This window comes from Cyphomyrmex costatus, unplaced genomic scaffold, assembly GCF_001594065.2.
Source record: "Cyphomyrmex costatus isolate MS0001 unplaced genomic scaffold, Ccosl1.0 scaffold36, whole genome shotgun sequence".
NCBI classification, from domain to species: Eukaryota; Metazoa; Arthropoda; class Insecta; order Hymenoptera; family Formicidae; genus Cyphomyrmex; species Cyphomyrmex costatus.
In genome coordinates, this window is record NW_017277774.1 from 2,686,886 (window position 1) to 2,697,792 (window position 10,907).

Consider the following 10,907-nt stretch of genomic DNA (forward strand, 5'->3'; position numbering starts at 1 on the left):
CTCTCACCCTCGCAGGATATATCAACAGGAGATTAACGCAAACCCTGTTTGTATCGACGCCAAGTCCTCCATTCATACAATTTACACTGCGATACGAATTTGAAGAGATTCTACTTTAACACTTTTTCAGGTTCAAATCAATTTTGCGGTCTTCCCCGACAGCAAGGTCGATTCAGGTAAAAAAATAAGGTTTTTCATATTTTGGCAGTTGTTCTTATCACCGAGAGAAAAGTACACTTCTTGACACTGAAATCTCAAGTCAAGATATATATATGATTACCACGATACAAATTAATAGGCAGAGTTCTTGTCGTTCTATAGCTCGGTCACGGTAATCCAAGAGATCGGATTCCATTTGTGAATTATTAACATCAAGCAGTACATCTACTTGCCTTCAAATCTACATGTAGAATCACTATTTGGTTTCTCTCTTCTGATTTTCCAACTCTTACATTATCCAAACACCTTTCTCTCGGTACATATATTGCTTTCAAAGCTTTTGGAAATTTTTTCGATGATTTGCACGCAAATAGTAATAGTAATAATAATAACACTGATGGTCGTGGCATCATATTAATGACAATGAGACAAAAAAGCCATCTCTATATTTTATTGAATTATAATTAAGGCGCGAAATTGTTGCGTGTTATATAGACGCTCCCGACAGAATGCTTTGCGAATTATATTACTTCAGATTTTATTTCAAATTTTTATCTCGACATTGACTGACTGCTATAGAGGACTCTGCATAATATGCTGATATTCCACATAGCGAGCAACCAAGCACGAGGTGTGCAACACGTGCGGGCGTTTATCGTTACGTTTTCCTCTTGCGAAATCTTCTGTAACGTCAGCCTCAGTGCAGACAGCAACAATGAACCATTGTATCGAACTTACTCGACAAGTCTCGAATAGTTGAGACAAAGTCATCCAATCGAATTGAACGGAAGTGTTTTTCGGTCCATCTTTATCAAGTGATCTCTGTCATTTGTTTCCGCATGACGGAACGCAGAGTCGTGAGGTGGAAGAAAAGGGTTTCGATCTCTCGATTTTCCTGTTTAATGAAGCTTCCGATGCCACGATTCCAAATGTCTACATAAACTTTTATCACGTTACTCAGATCCGATAATCGGTTCTGATGAGTTATTTTTCTCAAATAGTGCAGTATACGCAGCATCTGTTCAAAATGAAGATCTGTTTCGTGTCATTATTTCGAAACAATGTGAGAAGAACGTTTTCGATTTATGAGAACTTTTCAACGAAGAGGCAAATTCTTTATTGAAATGTTTTCGCGTATATGCATACATACATCAATTAATAATTGAGGCAAACATGGAGGAAGTAATCGTATTGTTAATCAACATTTTTTCCACTAGCAATTTCCAGCTCATTACTTCAGTTTCATTGTTACATTATTCATTATTTACAGCTTAAGAACCTCTTCGATTTTAGGGTGGGAATTAAAAAAAATATATATATATATATGCATACAAAGAGATTTTATGAAATTTAAATAATTCACGTTTTAGCACATTTTGCTTTACTACACATCGATAATAATTGTGATATTTAAATAAATTTGCTTAAATATTTTTAAACATGATAATTTTACATATTATAATAAATTTCTACGCTGTTTCGTTTGATATTATTTGGCATTTAATATTTTTAATATTTCTATTAAGCTTATATGGTCGTCTTAGTTCCATTTACTTTTTCAATTAATTAAAAATTATTGTAAATAATTGAAAAATTAAATATTAAAAAATTATAATAAAAGAATATTTTTACCGTTATACAATTACATTCGAAACAAGCTGTAATGGTTTGACGTACATCATATATGTTTTATTATAGAGAGTGAATATAAATGATAAAATAATGTGCAAATATAACATTTGTCTGTACGGTACAATAATCCAACAAGAGCAAAAATTAAAAACAAACATGAAAATTCATTTTCCATGCGCCTTTGTTATTTCCTTTAAAAGCTTGATAGAAAATCCGCGTTTTCATTACATTTCCATGTAAAGAGTTCAGTCCACACACAAATTTGCTTTATAAACTAAAGCATTGACCGAGTCGTATGTTTGCCTTCACGTTTGACTTGTCGCCTGATTTGTAGATGAACGGGATGTGCGTATTGCCGGTGACGGGAAGAAGTACAGTGGGTGTTGGTGGTGAGAGAGGTGACAATGGTGATAATAGTGATGGTTGTAGCACCGGTGGCAGCGGCAGCAACGGCGCCTACAATAGTGATGGTGGTGGAGGCTCTAGTGCTGGTGTTAACATAACTCGCTCGGGTACTCGTAGTGCCGCTGCCGGCGCGATTAGCGGTACCGACGAGGAAATTAATACGATGTCTCGCAAGGGTGTCACGTTAGATCAACGTCACCCGCGCACCCAGGGCATAAGGAAGCTCCAGAAGTGTCTGAGCACCACTACCAGCCACTTCGAAGTGGACTCCGCCACGGGTGCTGCCGCCGCTTTTCCGACAGTCTCACTATTCTACGCTCAGCGTAGTACGGAGATGAGAAGCTACCCCTCAGCCGTCGCTCAAACGTCTTTGAACTACCAGAATATCCTCACCAACACCAGACAGTATAGCAGCTTTGGTAGTATTACCGATACAGCCCACTTTATTTATGTATGGCCTTACGTAGACCACCGATATATTGTTCTTTCTATGACACCGAATGGGAAAGCTATACTTCTCTTTGATCGCTTGACCTTTAGTTTGATTTCATTGTAACTATACAGCGATTCTTCTTGAATCGGGTTTTTTTTTTTTTAAGCTCGGAGAGTGCGGATCTCTGAACAATGTTGCTACATATTACAAGTTGCACACACAATTCAAAAAATTAAATAATTTATTAACTTCATTATTTAATTTTTCACATGGATAATTCATGTGTATATATACATTTTTGCGATATTAATTCTTTGATATCATGTCATATATTTATAACTACGATACCTTTACTCTTCCCTCTCATTGTAAAATAAGAATTGATTTTAAAATAGATTTTTAATATTATTTTTTTCAATAACTTGTTTCTTTTCTTTCATGGTTATAAAGTTGATTTTTTAAATGTTACCGTGAGCAACGTTGTCCCCGAGATTTTTTCAGCACAACATACGTTTTTCTATTGTCTAAACTCAATAGATACTGTCTGGTCTTTACTTGATCTAAATGTAAAAATGATTTCGGTAGTTCTCACTACGCTGCATCTCTTTCCTTCTGACTTGTACATGCTCTTTAGTGGATCTTTCCTAAATAAACACGAAATGGCACACCGTCTAGACTGCGTGATCTCTAGTTGTCACACTGCACTCTTGAAAAGAGATACTCTTTTCCTGTTCTTTCCGTTTTCGCCTTTGCGGCAAACTTTTGATTTCTGCTTCTTTTATAGATGTGGTCTATAACGTTGCATCTCTCGGATAACTACCTCTCAGCTCGATGCACAATCTAAGATGCACCTTATGTGAACATATTGACAATAGGATGGTGCACGGTGAATGTGCAAACATATCGGTGGGACCGAATATCACCGGTTAACATCTTCTCGTCCTGAACAACACACGTCTTTATCATAAAGCTTATCGTTCTGTCCGCGTTTGCAAAACGATCCTTTTGCACATTAATGTTATCTTCTATCGTGTTATTACACGAGAACTAGGACGATTCTCACGCAACTCCTCTAAAACCGACTCTGATATTATCGATACCGTGATAATTTATTTGTGTTACGTATTAATTTGTTTATAATTTTCTAAGAGTCATCGGCCAAATTTCAAAGTCTTTTTGTTAGAAAAATAATGTTACCTTATTTTGCGTTGGATTTTGCGATATTTTAAATATTTTATATATTTGTAGTGCTTATTTGACTTTAATTTATAGGATGCATAGAGTTAACGATTATGTTAAACAATATAGTTAAATTTATTTTATATATATTCACTACAGATTAAAAGTTTAGAAACAAATTTTTTTAAATTAATGAAAAATTTTTGAGATTACTCAAATAACAGTATGTTCTTTTATAATAATTCTTTAGATTCAATAATTGTTATCGGATGTAGAATTATTATTGAAAAATATTGTTACGAATACTTGAAAATCGTGCCAAAGATTTCAATTTGTTAAAAATTTTTTCAAATTTTTGGTCGGGACTGTATAGAACACGATAATTATACATTTGTAAATTAAATTCAAGAATCAGTCCATTGTGTACTACGTACATATTAGGTAACATTATACTATGTTCAAATGATACGTTTGATTATTTTATAAAATTGTTTGTCTCATTTTATACGAACCTTACTAGGCTACACAAGACATATTGATTTGGTCCGATTTATATTTACATAACGTAAAAAACTTAATCGATATCGACGACACTTTCGTCACTACACAATCCGGTAATCGTCCGGATATTTTACGCGTGCATGCAAGAGTGGTTCTTCTTCGTGTCACTCGTCTAGCTTATTTGGTCAAGATTGACTTAGTCTGTGAACTTCTCTAATTCTGCTCTAACTGGACATGATTTTATGCGTACGTGTATACGTATGTACATACGTGTGTGAATGTACGTCTTTGTATGTGTCTGTGTAAATTTATGACTGATTTGATATTTTCATAAGTCCTGATAAGTCTGAAAGTGTATGAAGGACAATCAATACTGTGAACTGCAGTCGAAATATCTTGATCGTGATAGTTATTGTTGTTGCTGTCGCTGTTATTATTATTATTATTATTGTCATCATCATCGTCATCGTTGCCATAATCAGCATTCTCATACACATTGTCACAATCATTATTATTACTGTCCTCTTGAAGCTACGCTGTCTCTCTGATAAGTGTTCTGACTTTGCTAATTACACTTTGTGATATACACTACGTAAAGACGATGTAAACATTTCGAAAAATAATTTTGATAGTCATTGTGCATGCTTCTTAGTAGTCCGGAAAGAAGTGGCGCGCCTTATTCCATAAATAATCGATAATCTTTTTTTGGGACCGCTGGTCGGATAGACAAATTCGACGGCTCCTTCCAACGATCAAGGAGCTCGAGTATGTCGTCCCTCGAAAATATCACCACCGAAACCATAAGCTGCCTTACATTTGCGGATTCTTATACGAAAAAAAACGGTACGTAAATGAGCATAAACTTTGACTTTTAAAAGTCATAAATTGCTTTTCCGCATATCCGCATGAAATGTACATATCGTGGTTCTCTTTATTAATATTACTAGCTTGATTATTATTGATTCTTTTATTCTTATGGATGAGATATCTCGTTTAAAATATTGAACAGTAAAAAAACACATTTTAAAAATCGTATGAATACAAAACAGTTGATTATATTAAAAGTTCTTGGATAACGAGTTACACGTGGATTATTTATGCTATATTCAATTATTTCTTCAAGATATAAACGGCATGCCGACGTTATGGATTGGCACGTCTCTGGGATCTGTACAGACTGTTGTATTCAACACGCCTACCCACAGCGAACGTCATGCTCACCCAGTGGTTGTGTCTACTTGTAGTAAGTGAATTTTTCTTATCTAGTACTTTATAAATTTTAAAATTGTACAGTCTTGATCATAAAGTATGAGCTCTCCCACAAAAATTGATAAATAAATTCTATGTCTAACGGAGAATAAATTAAAAAAAAATTAATGGAGGGTGCTTAATATTTATGGCCAAAGCTGTATTTATATAGCTGTAATTTTTTTCTATTTTAAGTCGTACGTAACATGTGGTTTAACATATGTTTTGTGTGTACAGATGGATCTACTTTCAAACTCAAGGGTTGTATTTTATTGATGTCATTCTTAGACTGCAACGGCGCTCTGATTCCGTATTTATATGAGTCCTGGAAAGACGAGAACACGGATGGCAAAGAACGAAACAGTAGGCTTTACTTCTTATTACGTATAAACGCGTGAATAGAAGATAGATATAGCTCTCGTATATTCCGTGATTTTTGCGCTTCTTTGAAGATTTTTTGCATGTGTATCGCATAGAGTATATTGCACTAACGATATGGATTTTTGTTAAAGAGAGTCAAGGAAAATGTACAAATAGTCGAATGTCACCGTCGGCGAACACGCAAGTCGGCGGAGACAACTTCGAGGACAGACAATTTGTCGTGCTTGTATCGGAGAGACAAGCGAGAGTTGTGGCGTTACCTTCCCAAAACTGTGTATATAGGCAACAGCTAGCGGAAAGTAATTATCCCGTAATTAAGGCTGAAGTTACCTCACTCAAAGGTATAATCCACATTTTATTTTACATTCTAATTTTTACTTATTATATTTGTCACCTGATTATTTTAAAAATATGCCTTTTGAAATTCTTCTTCACAAAACATTTCTGTTTAGATAATATCTGCCTGGTATGTTATGTTTCGACTGGTCACATCACAACGTATAGTTTGCCCAGCCTGAGACCACTGATAGACATTGATTTTCTGCCTCTTACAGATTTGAGGTAAGAAAAGTAATTCCTTTCTAACTCTTTTATTTTACCTATCAAGGCAATATAATAGTGGCAATATTTGCACATGATGCGTTGCACTATACGCTATTGTAATATCGCAAAAAATTTCTATACTTCTAATTCTTAATATAATACATATATTTATATAGTTTTTAAAATGTTAAAAATTACATACTGCATAATTCAGAATGATCTACAAACATTATACATAGAGCAAAAGATTGTATACTGCATATACATATTATGTATAAATATATTAATTATGATGCAGTCGTAACTTCGCAATACTATGCAGGTAATGTAAATGTTTATAAAATAATTTGATATATTTCCTCAAATATATTTAAAATCGATAAAATTAGCCTTTCAAGAGACACACTAAGCTTGCATAGAAATTATTTTTATCATTAATCTTGCATCAAGGCTATCAGAGAAAAAAATGTATACATTTTTTTGATGTAAGTATCATTGCCAATGAAGCTATTTGCTAACTAATGCTTTACAGAAAATTACACTTGATAGATTGGAAGACGACTGATATTATACTAAACACATCTTTTAAATGTGATATCTTATGCGTAATTATTGCCTCTTATTAGAAAACAGAAAATAGGAGCTAGCTTTTAAAAGGTAAAGGGAGAAGTTCAGAAATTCTTGTTTAAATCAAAACAGCGGCGCGAATCTTTTATCGTTTACAAGCGAAGGCTTACCTGCTGCATTAAAATATTTTTAAATCGGTATATTTTTTAAATTGATTATGTTTTAAATAAACTTTCGTAGCAAAATTTACATTTTCTTCTACATTTGTATAATTGATTATTACAAGTTATTTTTTTAACATTTTATTATTACGGCGCATGAAATTGATTAATCTTATTAAAAATTTTGTTTATTTTATCATCGTTTAAATTTTATATTTATTCGCAGTAGAACAATAATAAACACAAATTTTAAATCCATCGACTAGCATCATCAAATAGATCTAGATAAGGTACCGAAGCCAGAGATATATGCACTACTGGCACGTAAACGATATTATAGTTGGCTATCAGGTACTTATTCTCAAAAGTATTTCGATTTATCAATTATATTTTCTATCAAATTCTTTATAATAATATATTATGCTATTTATATATGTATAATATCCTCTAGAAGTGTGCAATTATCAAACGTTCTATGTAATATAATTTAAAGATTTATCTATTTATAATTATACAATTTTAGAAGCATAAGTTTATAATTATAAACAATTTAGAAATGGATATGGCACACTTCTAGAAAATTCTTTTTATATTAAGGATATTACGCGAATGTTTAGGAGTTAATAAATTCATAACAGCTTATCTTCTTCTTGGTGTTCAATAACTTTGCTATTTGTGAAATCGCCTAAAAAATATATGAAGAGTTGACGATAACTTATACATGTAAAATATCTAGACATATTGTTCTATATTTATATGAAAATTTATCAAGAAATTAATTAAAAAATAATATTAGCATGTGACTTTCTCTATGCAATAAATGCACTCGTTAACCCTTAACACAATTAGAGCATGCGTCATTTGTAGCATTTTTACGAGCACTTCGATCTATTACTGCACTCTTTATCTCAAAGCATATACGCTAGATTTCAGAGAATGCAGCATTGTGAAACGAATGAAAATGCGGATTTGCTTCTTAAAATAAAAATTAAAGATATTTTCGGTCTTAATTCAAACTTATCTATGTTCTATCTCATAATGTTTCACAATCACGCGATATGAAATTGTCTATCTGTAGCAATTCTTCATTTGCAAATTTTAACTTTTATTTTGAAATTTTTCTATCTCATTATATATGTATCATATCTATTTAACAAAATCTGGCACTACACTACGAACTTTCAGGCAACATTTACCATATTATATCGTCTATTTCACTTACAAATTTTTCTACATGTACAGAAAATAAGATCGTGCAAACATATTATATAAAGAGTCTCCTTGAAATTAAAATAAATATTGGGCTGGCTGTTTTAAGGGTTAATGCTAATTAACGATAAATCTTATATTAACCCGTGTACGGTCGAGCGCTCACTTTTCTCCTGTCTCTAAAATCTCTAACAGTTTTCAGACCACAAAACACGGCATTGTAGACCCCATGTTGACCATATGGGGTCATCAACTCTTTGTTAATGGCGATACCGATCAGTAAGTCATCTACGAGTATAAAGTACAGCTAACCACACGTAAACCTTGACACAACACAACACGAGTGCCTTGCGTGCAATGTACTATCTCCTTTCAATTTCATGATTTTTTTTCAGCTTCATAATGTTTCACATAGGAAAGCGTTCCTCCCGTCACTTGAAACCTCTATAAACCTGATTTTTATCACCTACCAGAGCTTTATGCTATGTATATAAGAACGTACACTTGACACTCTTTTACAGTTGTACCCTGATATTGTCATTTTATATGCAATCTATTATCTATGAAACAACGCATTGTAGTAAAGCTGCCTTGTGCATGTTTTTTGCAGGATCGCAAAGACGTTTTGCTTCAGCAATCGAGGTCATGGTTTATATCTCTCATCACCGATGGAAATACAAAAATTCTCCGTTTCGAATGAATTCTGGTATTGTTCTATCACACTTCTATTTAGTTCTATAAAATATCTTTTATACCGAATTTACTGAATTTTCATACATTCTTTTATTTAACGTCGAATTTGAACGAAAATGTAAATTATATTTTTATTTGATTAGTGCCGAGTTGACGGAGATGATGGGTGATTTGTTTATTGGCCACGATATGCCAGAACCGCCTAAAGAGAGTTTCTTCAAAGGTTTATTCGGTGGTGGTGCGAGGAGTCTCGATCGGGAAGAATTATGTAAGCAGACATCTTTACTGCAGGATTAACAAATTGAAAATAATAGAAATGAATAATTTGAAGCAAGCTAATGCTTATAATGATGCTGATTACAGTCGGTGAATCCAGCGGTCGTGCGTCGCGCACAGTGGCGAAACATATTCCAGGACCAAATGAGGCTCTCCGAGAACGAGTCTCTAGCGCAACGGGCGAAGTAAATATGGCACATCAGATGGTGGTGGAGCGCGGCGAGAAGCTGTCGCAGCTCGAAGAGCGGACCGCACGCATGATGTCGGAGGCTGAGAATTTTTCGCAAAGCGCTCATGGACTGATGCTCAAGTACAAAGATAAGAAATGGTACCAGCTATGAGAACGCCATTCGGTCCGAGCCCAATGGGACGACGCACGTTTCTTTAGTTACTTAGCATTCGTGTTTCGTCTGAGTTTTGTCGTATTAAGAAACTAAAAGCTAGCTATACTACGATCCTCACGCACACATGGGTAACTTCTACACAAAGGGAGAGAGATAAAGCAGATATATGTACATGCGATCATCTGTGCGACGCACACGGTACACACGCACATGCTGTAAACGAGAAACAAAAAAACATATATTTCAAAGCGGATAAGTACTGCGGCGATCTCTCAAATGTGTAAATCTTTGCGTATGAATAAATAAAAGAGAGACGTCAGCGAGATAAAAGTCGCGACTTATACACCGTGATGCATTTGCGCGGATGTGACACATACACATGTACGTATAATTATTTAAAATATAAAGTACTTATATACGCAAAGATGCGACAGAAATATACGCGAGTCAATATAAGCAATTATGTAATAATTCGCCTTTTAACCGGTGGCACTCGTTAATTCATTCGGACGTCCTGTGAACGTGTTTAATGGCGCCTTGCCTTGTTTGCTTCTCAGCAAAGAATTGCCAATAAGTATTTAAGAACGTCACATTGTTGCAGAGTTTATGCACTTTTGGGTAGATGGAATCGAGTGAAACATTAAGAATCGCATTAGTTATAAATAAAAAAAAAATAGTACTTATATATATTACATGAGTTCTCGTACATTAAATTAATATTATATATGTATTATAAAAAGAGAACATATATTATTGGAACAAAATACACATGGCTACTCATATATCAATAATGCCATTGCAAACTCTTACAGTGTAGTATAAAACACATTCTTAAGAAGAATTGTTATTGACTAATAATTCTTATTTCGCGATGTAAATTTTATAATAATCGTGTACATTGTAAGAGCTGACTTGTATTTAAATATTTATCGTTACACAATTGTAGGCATTTTCTTAAATATGCGTTAAGAGATAGAATAAATGACCAATGCGATTCTTAAGATTAGTAAATCTATCGAGTTACACAGATGCAAATGAGAAATTTGTTAGGCTCGACAGAAACAATTTTGTGGATACTTCATGAAAGTTACGAACGCAGGCAAGACGGCACAGCGACATCATTCCGAATGCATTGACAATAAATGTAGTTAATTACTCGGTGAGAAAGAGTTCTGA

General features: G+C 33.9%; 1 protein-coding gene across 1 annotated transcript in view; it reads left to right on the top strand.

The window, feature by feature from the left end:
• The window catches only part of Tomosyn (syntaxin-binding protein tomosyn), a 40,600-nt gene extending 30,101 nt beyond the window's left edge, over positions 1 to 10,499 (top strand). The window contains 9 exon segments of the mRNA XM_018543167.1: positions 5,027 to 5,152; positions 5,433 to 5,552; positions 5,795 to 5,920; positions 6,070 to 6,279; positions 6,391 to 6,499; positions 8,614 to 8,697; positions 9,029 to 9,124; positions 9,255 to 9,379; positions 9,475 to 10,499. Of these exon segments, the coding sequence (XP_018398669.1) occupies positions 5,027 to 5,152; positions 5,433 to 5,552; positions 5,795 to 5,920; positions 6,070 to 6,279; positions 6,391 to 6,499; positions 8,614 to 8,697; positions 9,029 to 9,124; positions 9,255 to 9,379; positions 9,475 to 9,728 (1,250 nt within the window). The 3' untranslated portion in view covers positions 9,729 to 10,499.
• Positions 10,500 to 10,907: the final 408 nt, after the last annotated feature.